The 23,220-nt window shown below is 37.1% G+C and overlaps 1 protein-coding gene across 1 annotated transcript in view; it reads left to right on the forward strand.

Moving 5' to 3' along the window:
* The first annotated feature begins 2,206 nt into the window (after positions 1-2,206).
* Positions 2,207-23,220, forward strand: part of LOC121323582 (calsyntenin-2-like) — a 178,337-nt gene continuing 157,323 nt past the window's right edge. The window contains exon 1 of the mRNA XM_041264721.1: positions 2,207-2,443. Coding sequence (XP_041120655.1) covers positions 2,371-2,443 — 73 coding nt within the window. The 5' untranslated portion in view covers positions 2,207-2,370. The remainder of the gene's footprint in view (positions 2,444-23,220) is intronic.

The following is a 23,220-nucleotide window of genomic DNA, read 5'->3' on the forward strand; positions in this document are numbered from 1 at the left end:
GTCCAGCATCTACCACACATATAGTAAACTGCATATTGCAAATCTTCTAAGACTTTCAAATTATTGTGCAATTTTTCTTTAATAAAGCAAGGAACCCTTCATTAAATATCAAACACGAAAGGTCTATCATGGAATGTATGAGGATCATTCTGAGGAAGTGAGCATTACTTCTACTAATGAGTTGTGAAGCAGGGCTGTTGGATGGTGTCTGAAGGAGAATGTTTCTTGGATAATTCATGTTATCAACCATACAGCAATGTGAGACTCAGCTGAAAAAAAAAAAAAAAAACTACTCTGTGCTAATGCATTCACACTCATGCCTTGTAAGTTTTCAATAAACTGTCTCCAAGTGGTACAAGGAATGAATCCGGAACCAAAATGCACAAGTTTGGAAATGACTCATAGAAACGACTCAAAGCAGAAGGAACATGATGTGTCCCTAGGACTGGTGGCTTGTCTAGAGCCAGTCTTGATACATTATATAAATGCTCCTGTAATGAACTATCTCTCCTGTTCAAAGATCAGCCTGCCAGTGCCCAGGCTCACACCTTTGCAGCTGACTTCCTCCAGGGGGATGATGGTGGCCTATGGCTGGCCACCTGTTCTACCTGCTACCTGTCTGTGTGTTTACTTGGCTCAGTAATCGTTCGGCTTTAAGGGGGTTACAGTAGGTGTGGTTTGTGCACTGAGGAATTAGGCACTGGGCCAAATTGAAAAAAGTTTAAAACAAAATATGTATTTTATTTATTTATGTAAGTGGCAGGGTCATGTAATAAATCTCATGCTATTTACAGACTGAGAGAATCCAGCACATCAAGAAAAGCCTTCTTGATTTTTAGTGTCTCGGTTTGCAATGTCAGACTCCTATTCTTAGCTTTAACTCATGAGAGATTAAAAGAACAGGTTTTTTTATGGATAAAAAGTCTAGCCCAATGAGAATTTCACTTCATTGTATATGGCTATGGCATTTGGATCTTTTTTTTAAATCACATATTAAGATGCAGAATCAGTAACTACAGCAAATGATGACCTTTTCTTCATCAGGTATAAGACACAAGAGCACCCGTGGGACATCTGTGTTATGCATATGAGAATTGAGAGTCTTCGTTCAAGACAGGGTCTTTAAATATCTTTGTGGCAGACACTCAGTAAGCTGGGAAGTATGTGTTGGCGTCCCACCACACTATGGATATTCCTTTCTATTTATGACCCTGACACTGAGAGGGGAAGGACACAGAGTGAATAGTAGAAGAAAGCTACAGCTTCAATGGGCCAATCACATCATAATATTAAAGCTTTAGCTGGCATTGTTCGCATAACTGCTGATGGGCTCTGTTTTTTTGTGTTGTCTTATATGTATTGATTTTCAAGCAGGACAAACAGAAAACACTACAGTTCTGAGTGCTTCTGTTTCTCATTGATTAATATTGCCTTACCAACTCAGATTCATCTTGCATCCTCTACCGAATGCACTGCACTAGAGGGCGTGGTCACTTTATTAGAAACCAGTAAGACACGGAGCAGGCACAGTGTGAAATAATGAGCTGTCAGTTGACCTAACAAGGAATAAAATAAATGATTTATGGGAGTCTGAAAGGGACTTGATAGTTGGTGGCCAATTAGCAGGAGCATCTGTATATCAGACTTCAGCTGTAATCATGAAATCAAGGACAGCTGTGTCACGCATCTTTACAGAATGCATGGATTTTCACCACGAACAAGGCATAGGGATACTTTACATTTCCAAATAAACCCCTTACAGTAAATTATTTATGTGATGAAAAATGGTAAAAGCAGCGTCAATCGATATCTAATATATATATATATATATATATATATATATATATATATATATATATATATATATATATATATATATATATATATATATATATTAAACAAAAATGAATATATGACATTCTTGTTAACACTTTGTCCCCGGTTTGGATCTATCCCTTGTGACTAGTTAAAAGTTTAAATGGCTTACTTTGTCCATCTCCCCGAATACATTTAATAATAGTAATCAGCAACATCAATCGTACTGGCTTAAATGTGATATCTGAGAGGCGGGTGCTGGTTTTATCTGAACCCCAATAACTGAATCTGTCAGCGCTAGTTTAGATGTGTTTAAAACTGCTCTTCCTATGAATATGAATGCCTCTCCTCCCAGTGACGTCACGGTCTAGTCCTGGGGTGCGTTAGTCAGTGCTCCTGTCCTTTCACTGATCAGCGCTGAACATTCTCTACTGTGTATCTGCGAGCAAGTGCACCTTTTACTTCTCCTTTCCTTATTGTTGCTGCTTGCAAGAAGAAAAAAAAAAAAAAAACACTCCAAAACACCACTGGGGTCAGCGTGCCCTGTTCCTCGTCATGGAGAATCTAAGAATATCCTTGGTGGTTACTTTGGTAACGATGGGGCTTTGCAACGTCCTTGCAGGCAAAGGTGGGTTAAGAAGCGCTTATTACTGGTATAGCCTTGACTGAGTACCGTAGGAAGCCGGCGCAGCAGCGGCGGCTGTGGTGTTATACTGGTAACGAGAGAGACCCGAATGCTTCGGGAACAGAGATACAATTATTATATATATATATATATATATATATATATATATATATATATATATATATATATATATATATATATATATAGAGAGAGAGAGAGAGAGAGAGAGAGAGAGAGAGAGAGAGTCATGCTACGTTTCACACTGTTGCATTCCTTAAGAATTCCAAACGGATACAAAAGTCAAAATATGAGGTGATACTGCACAGACGGTTGTGCTAAAGTTGTCTGGAAGTAGGACTAGTGGCTATACAGTTGTGAAATGTAAACACAAACAAGCCGTAAAAGTTTGAAGTTGTTACTTTGTATGTAAATCGTTTCATTTGTGTCGCATCGCTTGATATGCAGATAGCAGGCTAATAAAATATAAGCCGTTTGAAAACTTCATAGAGTGGAGCGCGGTCTCATTTTTGTTTAAATTATTGAAAAAAAAGAAAGCATTGCATGTTAGCATGAGACAGCTACAAAGTACCGCTATACAGTGAAACTGATACTTCTTGATTCTTGCCGGCCTGTAAAACCCTCCTTGGTACTAATATAGCCGGGTTACTTTTTCATTATTGTCAGACAGGTTGATCAGTCAAGTGTCCTGTAGCAAGTCGTAGAATATCGTCTGTCACTTCTCATTCTTTGTAAATGCGGTCATGTGCTCCAGATACCGACACTTCTTTTCTTGTGTCCCATACAGCAAACTATAGAGTTTTGGAACTCTCACGTGAAATGCATGTAGTTTTATCTGGGCTAGACTATTTCATTGTATTGTACTGTATTCCAGTTTCTGAATATACTCTGAAACTACTGGGGCACGAGTGTAAGTGTTATTATAATCATATACATATTGCATTTGCTGATTCTACATCAGTGTGCACTTCGCAAATGTATATGAAGCAAACTGCAGCTGTATAGCGAGTGCAACTAAAAGCAACACCTTTACTTGCCCGCTAATTCAATGTTGTCAATATAATTATAGGGGTATGCTTGCTTTTATTTTGTAGATCCAAATTATGTCTCAAAGATCATACTAATAGCTTTTTTGGTAAATAAGATGACTTTAGGCGGTTGAGAGAAAGCTTCAAATAAACACATTATAAAAGGAGGCTAGGAAAGAAAAACGAAGAACTAAGGTTATAAAGAAAAGCAAAATTAACATTAAAAAACAAAACAAATAAAAACAGCTCAGCTTGAGGTTAATGCCTCCACTGTTAAATATTAGCGCATTGTTCAGTTTGTTTTCCCTAAAAAATGGCATTCTGGTCTACACACTGCTCCCGTATACTACAGCTCTTACTGCAGAAATAAACCACAGAGAAGGATGGATTGTTTCAGGTGTGCTGGTAAGGCTGAAATTAACGAAGAGGCGTGCCTAGGATCGTGTGATCTCTTTTCTCCCGTAGTGTGCTTAGAAAGTAATTTTAATTTAGCCTTGTTATAACCCAGCAAGGTGATGTGATGTTTTTTTATTTTATTAATTTTAATTTAGGGTTCTATTTATATTATCATATATATATATATATATATATATATATATATATATATATATATATATATATATATATATATATATATATATATATATATATATATATATATATATATATATATATAATATATATGTATTGAAAATAAACATACTTTCAGAAGACGAACAGCTTCTATATTGCCTTGTCTTTGCTTTGATATATTCCCATGTGCCATAACCCCGTGAGGGCTGCCAAGAACCGAGCTATGTTATAATTATACAGGTATTGCTATTTTGCTGTTTCACAGAAGTGTCCAATAATGCACTCAACTTCATTGATTTCTACGGAAATTAAGTAAGGTAGCGTACCAGCATTGTATGCACCTCAGAAAGGGTGTATTGTGAAAAACTGCTTATCCCTATAATTAACATATTGTTGTGCTATTAGTTAAATCTCTACCATATAGAGTACATGTTTTAGGGTGAAATGCTTATCTGAAACACAGCAATATGGTTAATTTAAGTATGTACAGTATATTCAACTGCATGTGGTTTGAAATTCACATTTATAAAGTTTTTTCAGAGCTCTTACTTTTCTTTACAGGTAGTAAGCAATTAGTATTTCTTTACTGAAACAAACACAAACCCAATAGATAAACAGAAAGATGCCTAAACAACATGTTAAGATCTGAGCATAAGAGCAATTAGAGCCTCCAAATCACTCAGTAATGTTTTGCATTTCAGGCATGTTTTTAATTACTCAGATTTCATCTCTGTTTATTCCAATGTATTTACATTAACTGCCTTTAGTTATGTACAGTACACTTTTACTCTTTACATTCACTTAATGTTTCTGTTATCATGTTATATAAGTAACATGAACAATGTTCTGGTTCGAAACAATAAATATTTATGGCTTGGGGCCAAGGCTGCTAAAAAGATTCCCTAATGGAAACTTCCACTCCTGGTCTCAGTGGTACATGCTTGTAAAGAAACCAAAAGCGATAATGGAAAAGACAGACAGAGACTGATCTGCGCTATTTCTCTGTCCTATTATTTAAGAGGGCAGGTATGAGGAGTAACAGATAAATAACAAGCAAAGTGACAAAATACTCGCATCGCATACACAATGACTACTCATCGAGAGAAGCAGGCAATTCCTCCGAACGTTTGAGGTAACCCAAATCTCAAATATACCGTGTTAAAACCCACAACCTTAAAAACACAAAAAAAAACCCAGCTTGAATTACGCTAGGTCTTTCAGAGAAGAACTGCATTATCCAAGCGGCACATAAATCTTTGCAAAGAGGATCAGCTCACAATGCAGGGGTCCATAGTCATTTTATAAAGCAGCACATGGTGATGTTTTTTTTTTTTTTTTTTTTTTTTTTTTTTTTTTTATTAGCTCGCTTCTCTGTAGTGTTGGTTTTCACAGAACAGATGGGAGCAGAGCAATCTGGGTGACCAGTGCTGCCCCCCCCACCCCCCCTCCATTTTTCTTTTCCTCGTTTTTTAAAGAATCGTCGGTGATGGGTAGCAGTAAATCTGTGGCGGCTTTGTTAATTTCACTGCAGGCATCCTTAGCCACAGTGTGGATTGAGAAAAGTGCTGCTGAGAAACTGACAGAGGAATGCAGTCTGTCCTTCTCTGTGTACTGTACCGAGAGCCTGCTAAACAAGTGGAGGAGAAAGGAGATCAGCGTTGTGCAAAAAAAAAAGTGCCTTCAGCAGGATGTTGATTTTATGGAAAAGCGGAGATGCTCTTTTCCAATTTTGAGGGAAGTGCATCATGTTAAGGACCAATAAAATCGATATTTGTAGTGTCACAAAATCATTTAACAACCACCACAAAACAAAACAAGAAAACTTTTATTAAAAACTAATAGATTTTTTTTTTTTGTCAAAAGATATTGATCTTTTGGACTGAACACTCTCAAACAGATACAGCAGATCTAGTACCAGCACCGCCCTTTCTAAATGTAACACTGTATATTAAATTGCATTGCGGTTTAGATGAGCGTTTAGGAATCTGCAGTGCTGTAGTTGAAACGTTTTAATATCCTGAAATAACAACAGTACTGCTATTAATTCTGATACGAAATCTCTTCTTCAAAGCAGAAGAGGGTCATCGTGGGTTCGAGGAGGGGGACCATGAGTTAAGTTAAGATACTGGAGATTAAGATCTGCATACATATTAGCTCTGTTTTTACAACACATTGGTGTTACGATGGGATGCAATCCAGGGGTTGGTTTGTAAAAGCAAAAGTGTGAGAGTTGCTAGTGACTAGCTCCTGATCCTGGCTCTCTTGTATAGTGGTTAAAGAGTTCTTAAAAACTGCAAATTTATAGAAAATTGTACATTTAATTTTGTTAGATTGTGAAAACCTGGGTATTCCTCTTGTCTACCCATATACATATACTATAAAACACTATCATTTACAATGATATACTATATAGAGTGCTAGTTTACTACAATAAACTAATAGTGCTTTGTCCATGAATACAACACTGTATTTGTTATATGGGTAATCTCTTAGTAAAATGTCAAATAAATGATTTTCTAGGCTTGTCTGATTAAGAAATGAATTAATAATGCTTGATTAGTCTGGAGTAAGTGAGGTCATTGGTTTCGTTGTTGTGGTTTGATGTGAGGCTTGAACATACTGTATTTTACTGCTTCTATATTAAAAAGCTTTCAATAGATGTAAATAATCTTTCTGCATTAGTTTGACTACTTGCATATCGTTTTGGAATTCTAATAGGACATCTGTGAAACCTAATGGTGTTCTTCTGCTTCAGAGTGATTGAGTTAGGTTTTTTTTTCTTTTTTAAATGTATTTTGAAATTCATTTTGTTAACTTCAAGTTACTTGCCTACAACAAAATAAACACCAAACTGAAAAACGAAAAAGTATAATTCCATATGCAATGAGCAGTGTTATCTGATATACTGCCGACATGGGTTCTGTTCACAGTCAGTGAGATGAGATGAGATTTAAAGCTCTAAAACCATAAAACCAAACTAGCCTGGCTCTTTTGCATTGTAGTTAAGACTTTTGTGGGGTCGATGGTTCGCGCCCAGCCTCCCACTTTTACACTTAAATACATTTGCAGGAGGATTAATGTTTCTGTTTTATATATATATCTAATATATTAAGAATATATATATATATATATATATATATATATATATATATATATATATATATATATATATATATATATCTTTTGAATGCTTTTGCCTTGGCGTGATGTACAGTATATATTTTGTGCATTTGTGCTTAGTGGCACAAATTCCCTGCTGAGATAGTACATCAAAAGAGTCTCTGGCCTGCTTTCGATAAACCTAGGCAGTGGCATTTACGACTGGCCAGATTTACAATACTGAATAAGTTACGATCCTTTGTGGAACAGCTATCAGATGTGAGGGCTTGCAGTATTGAAGACCCTGATATTGAACTCCCACTGCCCCTGACTTGCTGTGAGTCTTGGATAATGTCGGTTTCACTGCATCTGACTCAAATCTAGTTGACAATGGGTATACTCTGAGGCCTTTCACATAGTATTATGGGATTTATTTAATAGTTTAATTACCCTGCATATATGGTATTTTCAGTGTATTATTTGGTGTTAAAAAAAGGGTAAGGGGGCTCCCAAGTGGCACACCCAGTAAAAGCACTCCACGTGGAGTGCAGGATGTGCCCTATAGTCTGAGGATTGCAGGTTCAAGTCCAGGCTATGTCACAGCGGACCATGACCGGGAGCTCCTAGGGGGTGGCACACAATTTGCTAAGCACAGCCCAGGTAGGGAGAGCTTAGATCAGCAAAGTAATCCATGCTCACCACTCATCAACAACTCCTGTGGCCAATAGGGCATATGTGGTTCTGCAGTGCAGCCACCAGATCTGTGTTGTCTTCATCGCTATATGTCTGGTGGCCTTGCTGTGGATCCACAATGCAAAAAATGCCAGCTTAGCAGGAGCACATTTCAGAGGACACATGCTCCAGTCAAGTCAGCCAGCAGTTGCCAGTGGTGAGCCAAGGATACAGATAATAATTGGGCACACTAAATTGGGGAGAAAACTGGGGTTCAAAATTGGAGATGGCTAAATTCATTAAAAAGAAAAAAAAGGGGCAAGACCTACTATGAAAAAATAAAATAATAATCTTTCATAGTGGACCACCATCACAAAGCACTTTACAAGATACAAGACTAGGGTGTGTGAACTATGCGTCAGCTGCAGAGTCAATTACAACAACATTAAGGATAACCAAAAGAACTAAAATGGAATGCCCTGGTATTTAAAGTTAGTTGGATCAGAATTTGTGCCCTTTTATTTGTTCCTGTTCTTTAAACTGCAGCTTCTTGTCTCTGAGCCTCAATCCTGCCGACAACATTTGGGGCCTGATGCTATGTTGTTACACACTCCCTCCTACAATTGTATTTAAAGTTTTGCATAAATGCCCCAACACCCAAATGAAAATAAGTGTTGCACGCCTGCTTTCCACTCACATTAGCTTCATAGGTATCAAATGTGCAGTTTTGAAAGAAACGTGTGTCATAGAAAATGTTTTCATTTTGAAACTTGATTTTTGGTACTACATACTCTAGGTTAAAGAAGGTTCTCAGTTTTTTATGCCTACAAGTGTACATTTACACCTGCTGGGTCTTTTCACCTTGGTTGCACTTTCTTGGTCAAAGAATATTGCAGGGTGAAAGGATGTTAGCCAGGAGTGGAAGTAGCTGGTTGGTTAGTGACAGAAAAGAAAGCATTGAATTTAAAATGAATCTTTACTACACTTCCATTCAAAATCAGAACAGAACTTCAGAACAACTAAAATTTATGGAACGGTTGTGTGAGCTGCCGTAACTTTAAGGTTGTTCTGTTGTAGGTATTGTAATTCGTCAGTGCTCGGTTTTATTTTGTGAGTAAAGAAATACATGTAGTCGATCCTGTCTGTAATTGTGTGGAACAGAGAACAGTTTGCCTACAGGTCTAGAATGACACAACCAAAAAACAAACAAAAAACAGGAAGGACATATTTCCAATGAAGTGACAGATATAGCCTACTGTGGAGGAAATTTGAATTTGTTATGCATTTCCCTGTAGTGGTCTTGTTTCTATTGTGAATATAGTCCTGGGCTTGTCACAGTGCTAACTTCATGTGAGGAGTGCTGTAGTCCTGTGGGACAGTAGAATTTGTACAGAGAAGACATTAGGCATAATGGTATTCAATGCATATAAAGCCATTTGAATTCAGCAGTATAAAAAAGGTAACAGCTTTGTTTGAGTTTTTTTTCCCCCTGCACCAATGTCGAATCATTTTGCAAATATATCATTAACATTTCATCCTGACAGATATTGCATCGTAACAGCACAATCTTGCAGGCATTACACATCAACAGATTGGCCATAAAATTAAAACATGAATAATAATTCTAGTAGATAACATAATTGCATGCAATCATGAAATATATTGCTCGCTACAGTATGTAGTCACAAACTGTTGAATGCCGGCAATTTAATGACATATGGCATTAACAACTGTTACACGTTTATTTTATTTATTTCAACAATCATTGCAAGTAAAAGTGTTTGTCATCTTTTCAGAATGCACCACGCATAACGGAAATTTGGAATTACATTTCTGTCTTATTCTATAAAGGCTCCCACCAGTCTTTCTAAGCTTTATTTTATTATTTAGTTAATGTCATCTGAATGGAGTATTTATCAAAAGTGTGATTTTCATCTCATATGTTATGCAGTAATTATTCTTTTTTTTCGTACTTGAGTGATGAAAAGTCATCTCATGCGTACTCAATATATATTTTTTGCCCTGTTTTTTTTTTTTTTTTTCCTTTTTGAAAACGGAAAATTTACAATCACTAAACCAAGAGAAAATCTCCTGATTGGCCTGGAAGAACTGCAAATTGTCTCTTGTGCCACACTGACCTAGCCACCTTCGAATACATATCTTTATAAAAATGTATTTGGATTATTTTCCATCTTTAGAGTTCTATTATTATGTACGGTCCTTTCTTGGCCTCAATAATGTAGTCAAGGCTGGGGTTTTCCTTTCTGCTCACAGTGCTACACTGTATTTGTGTTGTTTTTTTAGATCGACTGGCATAGTTGTAAAACTTTTTTTTTTTCTTATGTTACAACTTCACTTCCCTTTTCCCTTTCTCCTGGAAAGTGAAGCAGTGGATACGCTTGTTTGTTCTGGTATCTAACAATATAAAAGGGTTTATATAGAATCTTCCATTTGAAAGTTTATATTCTCCTGGAAGTAATTTGAACCTGTGTAATGTACGATGCATTTAAAGTTGTTTTGTACCATTCATTATTAAAACTCTGTCCTTGAGACAATGAGCTGCAGAGGAAAGCTGGGAAGATGGTTAGCACAGATTCTTGATCCTTTATTGGATTTTAAATGCAGTTACTGTATATGAGAACCTCACGGCATGTCGTATTGTTCTATTCTAAAGGGCCGTTAGAAGCTGTGTGAAGTACTGAACAGTTGAGAAATTGAATTGTCAATATCCGCTGTGAAATCTGGTCATCTGAATCAATGGATTAAAGCCTTTACACATGGCTGGCAAACACGTACTTCTTTAAATAAATTAAAAAAAAAATGCATTTAATTTGCATCCTGCTCTATATGCATCCCTGCATATCATTTTATTGTAGTTGTAAGGGGTTTGATGTTTTTAGCCTGCTCTAGGTAATCAGGTTGCCAGAGAATTCCGCAAGGTGCAACCCATAGTCCATGCTCATTTCCCTGGCATAGTATCCAAGTATTCTGTGATGTACTGATCAGTAAATCACAAGACCCTGTACCCGGTAAGTATAGTCTTCTCCAGACTTCACACTCCAATTAGGGTGGCTTTAGTTTGGGCCGTCAGTACTGTTATATATCGGGGGTATATATGAAGTCCTCATCAATCCGTGAATCTAATTAGAAGTGCGGTATGCCATTGTGAACCAGCACAAATCAACACAAACCTAAAGCCTTATTTTAGTGTGTGTGTGTGTGTGTGTGTGTGTGTGTGTGTGTGTGTGTGTATATATATATATATATATATATATATATATATATATATATATATATATATATATATATATATACACCATCACTATAACCCCCTTCATTATAATGAAACTATATTGGTCATTTGAAAAAAGGAGTAACAGGCATGTCTCTGTCGTGAATACAAGTTGTCAAATAACACTTTTTTGAACCAGGAGGCAAAGAAAAATGGATTAAAAATAACAAAAAAAAAAAAAGAGAATCTGATGAACTTTTCATATCAAACATTTCATGTCGCGATGATTTGAAATAAAAGCTCAGTTTGGGATTCCTGTATGTTGGATTAAGATTTGGTGCACTTTTGAAATGATTCGTGTCAGATTGATTTGGATTAAATGTTCAGCTTCAATTCGGGATTTGTGCTTTCTGTACTGCATTTTCATTCTTTAACGAACAGGATAAAGCAAAGACAGAATACTGCGTACATGAAACAAACAGGTGCATGTAATTCTACTTGCATTAACAATCTCATCTCATTAACTTACCCAACAGTTTAACCTTCATTTTGATTATTCTTTCGCTGTAACAAACCTCTCAATACAACAAACAAAAGACTTGGACGGACCCCGACAGGTTCTATAGCGAGGGTGTAATGTGTGTCCAATACATATTGTGAACAGGCTTGGCCGTAGTTTGGGTTTGTGCACCTTTAAAAACATGACTCAGAGGTAAACGCAGACCAGCGACCAGGGTCAAGGGATGGCAGGCAGAGGTGTGCGGCTATGGACCGGCGCAGAGACGACTGAAGCCACAGGGGGAACAGAGTAGGAGAAGGGGCAGCGCACGCAACATCTGACTCCCACTTAGTGACGTCTGTACCTTTAGGAGGAGCGGAGTGAGGGACCAGGCAAGCAACTGTGCCTGGCAGTCCGGTGGCCTGGGAGTTAGGGCAAGAGGAGGGAGGTCTAGGTATTCCACCCAGGGGACCGACGAGCCCAGGGCAAGGGACCGCATCCGACAGCGCCTGACTGGTTTGTGGGGCTGGTGGTCGGGGCTGTGGTGGAGACATGCGTCTCATCCCCTCTCCCTTATTAGCTTCTCTTCACAAGGTGGTGGCAGCTCCTCTTTCTCTACTGCTGGAGACTGCGAGGCTTGTCTTGCCAGCTTCCATTTTTGGAAGAGCAAGTCCAGCTCTGTTCGTTCTGGGTTTGGCAGCCCCCGTTCCATTCTCCACTGACTGTTGCTCTCCTCCCAACCAGCATTATTTATTTTGATTTGTTCCAGCAGTTTCTTTAACTCTGGATCAATTCTTTATTTTTATTTTCTGGGTCAACAGGGGCGTTCCAGGGTTCTGATACCATATGTGAACAAGCTTGGCCGTAGTTTGGGTTGAAGCCCCCTTAAAAACGTGACCCAGAGATGAAAACTTTGATTTTCAGTGCTTACGCAAACTTTTATTGCAACCAAAAATAAACAAACAAAAACCTAGCTCTCACGAGCACTGACTACAGACATGTAGGTCCCTGACATGTAGGTCCCTGTCTTGCAGGACAGCTAAGCTGTTTACCTGACATGTAATGCAATACAACACACTTTACACACAAAAACCAAACGTAGTGTGTGGGTGGTGGGGGGTTGGGGTTTGTTTGTCTGTTTGTGTTTTTTTTTTTTTTTTTTTTTTTTACAGTACCTTTTACGACCTTCAGTCGGGGTTCTTCACACAGCAGCAGACTGGCTGCACTCCTTTTAAACCCATTGCGGACTGACCGAGATTAAACCCTGCCCCTGGCTCTAATTCCCCATACGGCGATTGTTAATTTTGTTAAGTTAATTTTAACAATCGAACATCCCTCGAAAAATTGGGCAGGGATGGTATTTTTGTAAGAATCCAGACAGGACAATGTAGGTTATATATTATATATATATATATATATATAATATATATATATATATATATATATTATATATTTTGCCTACATTGTATATACTAATGAACAATTGTTTTATATATATATATCTATTGTGTGGTGTGTGTGTATATATGACACATATATACAGATATATAGATAGATAGATAGATAGATAGATAGATAGATAGATAGATAGATAGATAGATAGATAGATATCAGTCACAGTCCTGGAAGGCCTCTTCACTCCAGGTTTAGGAAATACAATGGAAATACTTTAAAGAAGTATAACTTTGGGTGGAGGTTAAATTAGTTCAATGAAACGGTTTGCAGCATGGTTAGAACATACAGCTGGACTGCAAGGACCAGCTTTCCCCAGCCTGCACTCAAACCTGGTCTTGGCCTCCGAGCAGAAAGGCTTAAAAGTCAGGTGATTGAGTTTCACTGTACCCTGATTCCATGGACATGATTCGTCAATCCAAATCAAGATGTTTCTATGTGCAAGGGATTAGCTATTAATGTGTTTGCTTATATAAATGCGTAATGTAGAAAGACCAGCTATACCATCTGGTTGCTCTCCAACCCCTGGTCTGGTTAGTCTTCTGCTTGGTTTCAGGATGCGATTAGTTTAAATGCTTGAGCTTGAACCAGGACAGCTATACTAATTGGTCTAACCATTCCATTTCATCTTCCATGCCAGCTGTGTGCCACAGGATGCCTTCTGTTTTTTTCTGTTAGCCTCAGACAGGGCTTCCCAAGGTATTGTCAGGCAAGCACAACTGGAAAAGTCACTGCTGACTCATCATAAAAGCCCTCTCTACACACCAATATATACCTCCACCAATATATATTTGCTCCACAGGTCTGGTGTCCATTCAACATTATCAAGAAATAGGTATTTTATACTAACCCCTTATTTACCTGTTTGTTTAGCATTTCTTTTGGTCAGGTAGTTTTCTTTTTTTTTACACCTGGTGGCATTTCTTAGACCATGTCCTGTGTGTCTGGTTCTTAGAGTGTGTTCTTTAGATAAAAAAACAAAAAAAACAACAAATGCAAAAAAAAAAGTGATAGCCTTTCCCCCTTATTTGTGCTGCAGTGGCCACTGGCTAAGCTCCTTTTCTCAGAAGCACTAACTGCGCGGGCAGTACTTTGTTATTCTGCCAGCTATATCATCCAAGGTCCCAAAAGTAACAAAGCAGGTAGATGAGATGCTGCAATACTGTGTAGCTTTTTCCTTCTCCACTTCATGATGTGCACTAATACTTGAACAACCCTATACAGTACACCTTCCAATGTGACCTATTCCTTCCTCCTCTGACAAAAAAATAATTGTATACTTAATACCTTTGCACCACCCTACCTTTGTATATTGTGTACTGGTTTCTCTTACAACCACATAACCCATTTTCCACTTGCTATCATTCAAGCTCTGTGGGGCTTCTATGCCAGCCCTTTTGTTTGTATTCCCTGAATTTGTAGCTTTGATATCTCTTTTACTTACTTACTTTTTATACAACAGGAGCGTCATTGAGGCTCCATTGGTTTAGACTGTATAATTGTCTACCAAATGAGTTTTTCTTAAGCAGGATGAATACTTCTCTAGCAGTAGGTCTTGTGATTTAAGGCACACAGGCTCTCCTAGGGTCTGTTTTTATCCTAACTTAATGACTGTGCCTCCATTTCACTGTAAAGCTGATCTTCCCATCACATTCACCGCTGTAGCAAGATAAGAAACACTGAGCCTCCTATTAGAATTTTTTTTTTTTCCAATCCCATTCTCTGACTACTTGCTTGTTTTATTTCATACCACAGCCTTATTATATTTCCTTTGGATCGTTTTTCAGGTTTTCATTGCTCCATACATTGTTCTCAAGGCTGGAAATCAGTGGAATCTGAAAGCTTGGATGATACTTCAGTCTGGAGAGCAGGAGCGAAAGCCACCCATTAGTTTGGATAATACTGTGCTGAAATAAAAATGCATGATGAGGAATTTATATTTTATAAAAATTTGTATTTATTGTTATTTTCTTTTACTTTGGTATTGTTTGTGGTCAATGTGGCCCATACTGTGAGTTGTTAAACCAGTCTCTGTGTCCCTTTGCTCTTCTGACGGCTTTTCATGAGATTTACTTCAGTAGCAACTTTCATCCACATACAGTTCAACCCCAAAGTGTGCTTGACCATTCTGCTGTGCACTTAGCAAGTAGCACTTCTGATGGCCTTTATGCAGATGCAGTTCTGTAAATTTGTGGCAATTAATTGAACAATTAAATCATGAGTTAAATGAAAATCATCCAAAAAAAAACAAAACAAAAAAAAAAAAAACAGTTTGGATATCAAGTGCCATTTCTTTCCTTTATTAAGAACATGAGAATATACAAACATATATATCTTATCCAAGTTCCTGGTAGCTGATTGATCTCAAAATGTTTTCAACTTGGGTCTTAAAGAATCCCAATAATTCAATCAACAACATGACTAGGAATCCCATTACATACCCTCACCACTCTTTTGTGTAAGGAATGCACCTCCCTTCTGTCCCAAGTCTATCTCCAATGTCCTGAGGTCCTGAGTTAAGTTTACTTTTGTCAAAGATTTTAAAGACTTCTAACAAGCCCCTCCTCCCCCCACGTATCTGCGTTTAGGTTAAATGCATTCTGTTCCTACATCCTATCTTTAAATATATGTATATAATATAACTTAAACCTATAAAGTTGTTTCCAGACAATTGCTAGATTAAATGTTGCCTAACATCTGCTAAGTCCCATTCTTGGTTTAAAAAGAAGTGAGCCGTATTGTGTAGCTAGGTTGTGCCTTGAATCTATTTTATAGAGCATACTGAGATTTGAATATATTGATGTCATGAATTGCACTGACAGGGCCATTGTCATTTTCAGTAACAAACAGCAGCTGTGTACCGGTAAGTGGCACTTTTTAATCCAGACTTGACATGTTGGCATTAAATTGTGCGAGGAAGCACTCCTATGCGTATGCATTTTGTAATTTAATTATGAGCTGGCAAATATACAGCAAGTCATGTTTTCACTTGAAACATCAAGCAAATAAAAAAAAAACACAATGAAACTGTATTAAAAAGAATAGTTAAAATAAAAATATGTATTTTGCTTTGATCATGCACTTGACACTTAAATTTTGAGAAAATGAGTTTGATATGAGGAATTTAATAGAGAAATGTTTACAGACATAAAAATATTCCACTTTTATGTGAAAATAAAAACTTTATTCATGTTTCATAAGAACACAGGTATGTTTACAAATGAGAGGAGTCCATTCTGCCCATCTTGCTTGTTTGCTTGTTAGTAGCTTATTGATCCCAGAATCTCATCAAGCAGCTTCTTGAAGGATCCCAGGGTGTCAGCTTCAATAACATTACTGGGGAGTTGCTTCCAGACTCCCACAATTCTCTGTGTAAAAAAAAAAAGTGCCTCCTATTTTCTGTTCTGAATGCCCATTTATCTAATCTCTATTTGTGACCCCTGGTCTTTCTTTTTTTCAGTTTGAAAAAGTCCCTTGGGTCAGCATTGTCAATACATTGACAGATCGTAGTCTTCTTTGTTAAAGACTGAATAGATTCAATTCTTTTAGCCAGTCTGCATATGACATGCCTTTTAAACCTAGAATAATTCTGGTCACTCTTCTTTGCACTCTGTCTAGACCAGCAATATCCTTTTTGTAGCGATTCAAGATGAGGTCTTACTAATGCATTTTAAAGTTTTAACATTACTTCCCTTGATTTAAATTCAACACTTTTCACTATATATCCGAGCATTTGGCTGGACTTTTTTTTATAGCTTCCCCACAATTTTCTTTGTGTTTCTTGATTAGGATCCAAAGTGTTCACCAGTAGTCATGAAAACCCCTTGTGATGTTTTATGACCTATCAAAGAGGGTAAAACATAAATGAAATTTATCAACCGATTATCAGCTAAAAATTATCACAATAATCACTATGGCCATGTTTTAACTCACATTAATAGTGACAGCCCCTGTAACCTCCACTTCTGTATAGGTAAATGAGTTGTCTTCAGGAACAGTGTTATTAAATATCTTGTTTTCCTCTAGTATAGTTGGTCAAAATGAATTGCTTACTGCATTGTTCATGCACATCCATGTAAACGAGAATGTTTCTCTTCCCACCTTCCTTGTAGGAGGTAATAAGCTGCTTGTTAATTATAATAGATTCAGTGGGCAATCAGGTGGATATGTCTCTGATAGATTTATTGTACTGTTTTAGTTTTCTTTATGGAGTTAGAGAGGGTTAAAAAAACTATAATGTCATTTTGCATCATTAAGTTCAGTTGAATGCAAGGCTCTTAAACTGTATGTTATGGGAGAACGTGGTGCATTTGATTATAAAATGCAAAACAATCTGCAAATCAGGAGTATTTGTGTATTTACTTTATAGGAAAAAAAGTGGTGCAAGCTATAAACGGAGCAAAAGCTTCGTAGATCTCTCCCTGTATGCCCCGAAAGTATTGTAGATGCAGAGCAAGTAGATAATTTGTAGTTGCTATGGTACAAAATGAAAAATTACAAATCCTCTTCCCCTGCTTTCCCTAATGATGCACTTGTATCATAATCACCTGAACCTCATTTTGTTCCTCTGTTCAGGTAATTATGGGAGACCTCTAATGAACAAAACTTGCATCAGGGTGAATTTGTGATAAGAAGTTCACAACAAAGCGAGGTCTGAACCTACTTCATTTTTTTCTTCCATTAACATATTGTAAAGGCAGATAATGTCAAAGACGGCCTTTTTAATTTATGGCAAAGCATGGGCAACCAACTGTGGGCTGCTCTTGTAGTGTTTAGATGCCTGTGTTTTTTTTTTTTTTTTTTTTTTTTTTTTAAATCAAAGCGGCTGCATAACACACTTTAGTGTTTATTGCAGAACAGTAGCTCTGCCACCTACACACAGGTTAATATAAATTAATACAAGTGAGTTGAAGCCAGGGTGCCTCCATTATGCGCTTTTCTATTCTGGGTGGATTTCTACCCTTGTTTGTTTGTTTGTTTTTATTTATTTATTTATTTAGCCATTGAGAATGTGGCCTTGTTTACAAGGTGGTCCTGAAAAAACAATACAAAAGACAATAGAAATGTATAAAAAAGCAATTATTACAATGTTCAAACAGCACAATAAAAACAGATGTGGTTCAGACTTATTCAGCAGCATACAGAGATCTAAGAACAGAATACATAAGACATGGATCTCTTTGTTTATGTGGAATGAAGAAAAACCATTGGCTGGAGGTTCTAAGCAATTTCCTGGTATAAGCTTGAAAACCGAAGAAGGAAAGAGTATCAAATTTTTTATACTATGATGGAAACAATTCCATGACCCACATTATATTCCAATGGTAAGGTTTTGTATTTGTTTTCAAGCAAAGGTTTATCACTGGGGGAGAGGACAAGGATGTGGGATGGAGGTCAGCCCCAGCAGCATCAGCTGGAACTTTTTGCTCACAACCAGTAAAAGGTTTCGAAAATAGCCGATGTGTGGATACAGGAGGTCATACCATCAACTCACTAATGCAAGGCATGTTCCGGGATGAAAGTTTTATGAGTGTAGTTTTCTTAAGGCTCAGGAAACCACTATCCGAGTTTAAATATTGCATACTGCTCAACATGAAAATGCATCTGTTCAGCAAGAAGTAGCAAGATAAGGAAGCTTAATTCGCAAATATAAATCACGGCCCTGTTCCTCTTTGAACTGCCTATCCGTTTCATCTCTCTGTGCGGATGCACCATGTTTTTTGCAGTCTCTGGAAATGGGGGAGCTGTTTATGTTGTGAGTTGCTTTGCTCATTACTGTTTCCATGCAGACCAAAGTGGCCAGAAAAGCTCATGATTGATCCCCTGAGAAAGTCTAGGATCAGGTGCACACTATACTAATTAGCAGGGCTGTTTTTAGCATTGTTTTCAGCTCACTCCATGGCAGCAGTATTGTCTCCATGGGCTGGACATGCACTTTGGTGTTTGTACAGGTAGATGTTTGATGGGAATTTAGGTACTCGCTATACAAGGTAATATTTTCTCTATCTGTTAAGCAAATAAACTTTGCTGCATGGTCTCTGGGTTACTCCTCTAATGAATGTTGTACAACTAACTGGATTTGACTACTGTGCATGTTTATTAGATGTCAAACTAGATAAAAGAGTGCCGTTTGAGTGTTGCAATGAAATCTGATCTGGGGCTGACACTAAATAATTCCATAAAAGGGGAGTCAATTGCTTTGGTTACAGATAAAACATGTATAATACTTTGTTGGATTTTTCTCAAGAAAAAAAAGATGACCCTGCTGAGATCAGAATTTAAATCCATATGCTTGCACTGCAATGGGGGTTACAGTCTGACTGTGTCATTTAATAACATGTCTCTACAGATTTTCATTTAATTCCACCTGCCTGAGCTTTATAACTGCCCTAGAGGCTGCAGATGGCATGAATCACTTCCAGATTGCACCAGTGCTTATATACAGAAATATCTTATCAAAAAGTCATGATTAAAAAATTGGTAAAAAAAAAAAAAAAAAAAAAAAACATTACAAATGTACATTTCTGCCACCAAGCAGTTATTGCATAACACTATGTAACACAATTTTTGTTCCTGGGTAGTAAGTGTTATTTCCTAATTGCTTATGCCTCAAAAGTATAGAAAATGTCTATTATTCCCCACAAACTTTGTTTTTGTGACCAGGACAGTGATATTTAAAAATATCACTATTTCCAATGGGAAAATGGGCAAATGTGTGTCTTAATGGAATAGTGTACTAGAAAACACTTGACCCGCTGCAGAATAAAGTTGTTCAAAAGGGAAAAAAGTGATAAAATAAAATCATGTATATAACATGGTATAATACATGATCTGTGAAATCTTTACTACAAAAGATTTAGAAGTGAGTAGTTTTTCGAGATTTACAATTATACTCGAAAAACTACTCACTTCTAAATCTTTTGTAGTCATTTTTGTATTACTTTAGTATAAATACATGTTAATTTGGATTCATATGTTGTTTTTTTCTGACTTTATGTGAACGAAAAGACACACATTTGCCCATTTTCCCACTGGAAATAGGTAAATTTCAAAATATCACTGTCCTGGTCACAAAAGCAAAGTTTGTGGGGAATAATAGACATTTTCTATACTTTTGAGGCATAAGCAATTAGGAAATAACACTTACTACCCAGGAACAAAAAAAAAAAAAAAAAAAAAAAATTGTTAAACAGTGTAATCAACAATATAGCATCACCTTGTACTACAAAACAAAAAATGATATTTTTGTATGATATCCATGGACAAGGTTGTGGTCTGACTGTAGTTTGACTTTTTCAAATGCATTTAACAGTTGTTTTTTGTGGGAAAAAAAAAGAAAGGAGAAATCCTTTACACTTCAAGTTTGATGAGGTGTGCTTGAATCAGAATAACCCTCGCCCATGCACCAGCATTCACATCCCTCCAGATTCAATCATCTTGTCCCACTTTTCAATTCGATCTCCCCCGAAGAATGACAGCTTGCTTGAGTTGATTGATGACATGTCATTTGAACCAGACTGATCATTAAACACATGCTGTAGCATCAGAAAGCCTCAACTACAGGGTATTTTGTAAGCCATTAAATATGCAGTGCTCCTTATCAAAGAAAATTACTAGTTGGTAAAATTTCACACCGATAGCACCTGAGAGCTATTTTCATAACACTGTGCAAAAATAGATTGTAGCCGAATGGAAGAACAGACAAAAAGATGTGGCTGTGAGAGCAAGGCTGCTGTCATCCTTACACGCTGGAATAAGAACATTCGCTCAAAGAGCTTGATTTAAAAACAGGCTTTGACCTCAGAGACCTGCTCTCTGCTATCTGGCATGTACCACCATATTTATATATATATATATATATATTTCATACCTTTTCCAAAAGGTTCAGTACTTTATTCTGATTCATGTATGTTTGGGGATTTTCTGAAATGTCTTCTGCAAGTACAGTGTTACGTTGATGTGTGATCTCAGTTATTAGACACATTACCAAGGTGGTCTTCTATTCACTAAATTGAATACCAAGTCACCCTAAGATTACTGTAACTCACTGAATGCTTGAATTCTGTCTCCCTCGATTCAAATTATACGGATTTCATGCATGTAAATCACTCTTGAAAGCAAAATATATTGCAGTGGGAATCCTTGTTGGCCATTCAGTTCCACTCACTCATTTTGGAGGGAAATTGATAAAGTGCAGCACTACAGGCTCATTTGAAACCCTGCATGCGACTTGCTGCAGAACCTCATCTGCTACAGAATGACATGTGATTATTAAATAGATAGATACCCTGTGTCAGATCATGATAACCAGATCAGTTGATGGAAGGGGTTGGTCATGTAGGCCTTCAATAGCACCATCTTAAATCACCTCTGTGACAGCATCTGAGTGCATTGTGTATCTGTGATAGTCAAGAGATAGACATGTGAAGCAGGGTTTTTTTTTTTAGCAGTCTCAAAGTCTGCTCTTAAAATAATGGCTACATGTTCATAATGAATTCCGACTGAATCCCACAAGAATAACACCTGAAGTAATTCATTACCCATATTCATTCCATGTTCCTTTGTAATAAATGAGATGGATCACATGTGTAAGGCATGCATTTAGGGGATTGTGTCAATTCATGCATAAATGCATGCCTTATACCTGTCATCAACATAATTTGTTACAAAGCAAAATGAAATGATGACCAAATGTGATAACCTAAGGTCCAGCTCATCTTTAGTTTACATGAAGTTTGCAGAAGCCTGTTCATCTCGCAAGAGGTACATGTTCACAAACTCACTTAATGCCAATTAGAATAATTGAACACATTTTAATTCGTTAATTAATTGATAGCCAGAGACGAATTAAGATTTCTTGGGTCACAAAGAACATTGGGACCCCCCACCCTCCTCCTATTAAAATAGCAGTAAATGTATATAAAGCAAATCATATAAATATACTACGCTTAAATGAAACTGCTTGATTTTGTCACATACAAAAGCCTAAATAAAATGCCTATATCTGCATTCGAAAAAACATGAATGATTACAAACCCACATTCATTAGCTGACTGCCCTATACAAAAAGCACTCTACACCAGCTACACCTGATCAAAACTTAAGTAACAATTATTGCTCTTAAAAAATCATATCTTTTATTTGCAGAACCATAATACCTGCAAACAACGCATGTCACGAGGCAACCTCAGCAACCTGCCTTAATGGAATAGTGTACTAGAAAACACTCGACCCGCTGCAGAATAAAGTTGTTCAAAAGGGAAAAAAGTGATAAAATAAGATGCATGTATATAACATGGTATAATACATGATCTGTGAAATGTATTCATACATTATTATATTAAAGAATATTTATTTATTGATACATTCTTGGTATATGTATCTACTGCTGAATTTTGATCTATCGGTTACAGTGAGTTTTATTGCCCCCTCCCCATGTGGCTGGGGCCCCTGGGCACGGGTCCTGTGGGCCTGTGCGTTAATCTGCCACTGTTAATAGCCCTCCTAATTGTTCAGAGAAAAGGGAAATTAATCATTTTGATTTCAGATCTCTTCGTTTGCATCAGTGGTTAGTTAGGAACCCTGGTGTCAGGGGTTGACAGCTCTGAGCTAAATCTTCCACAGTACGGCACCACAACTTCACTCAGTGGGCAGCATTGAAAGCCATTGAATAATAATCAGCTGGCACTCTTGCCACATGGGCACTGCAGAAAAATGAGGAGATGATTTGCTGTGGGCACTGTGGGAAGCTGACTTGACAGAACAGTTCGTTGGGGGGGGGTTAAAGAAAGGCTTTATTAGCAGGGCTCTTGTTGGGGATAAGAATGTCATTGCATTGCTATGCTAAAAGTCATTGTTTTCAGGTCATTTTAATTTGAACTGCGTTTGTTAAATTTAGTGGTACAAAAAAAAAAAAAAAAAAAAAAAACAATCCAGTGGAAAACAAATCCATCCAGCTGTGAAGGCCTTTGAGATTATTACACAGCAACTAGAAAACCCCTGGTGGTCAATAAACATTTCAGTAGGGTTTGGACACATTGCTTTATGATTTGGACATGCTGCTTTATGATTTGTCCAATTACATTGCATTACATTTTTGTTTGACTGCTAATATTTGCAGTTGTGCGTACAGACCTGCTGTCCACCTGTCTCTCTGTATTGTGTGTCACCCTTACATTTTTACATATGTATCTATAACAGCATGTAT

The sequence above is a fragment of the Polyodon spathula genome, chromosome 11, assembly GCF_017654505.1.
Source record: "Polyodon spathula isolate WHYD16114869_AA chromosome 11, ASM1765450v1, whole genome shotgun sequence".
NCBI classification, from domain to species: Eukaryota; Metazoa; Chordata; class Actinopteri; order Acipenseriformes; family Polyodontidae; genus Polyodon; species Polyodon spathula.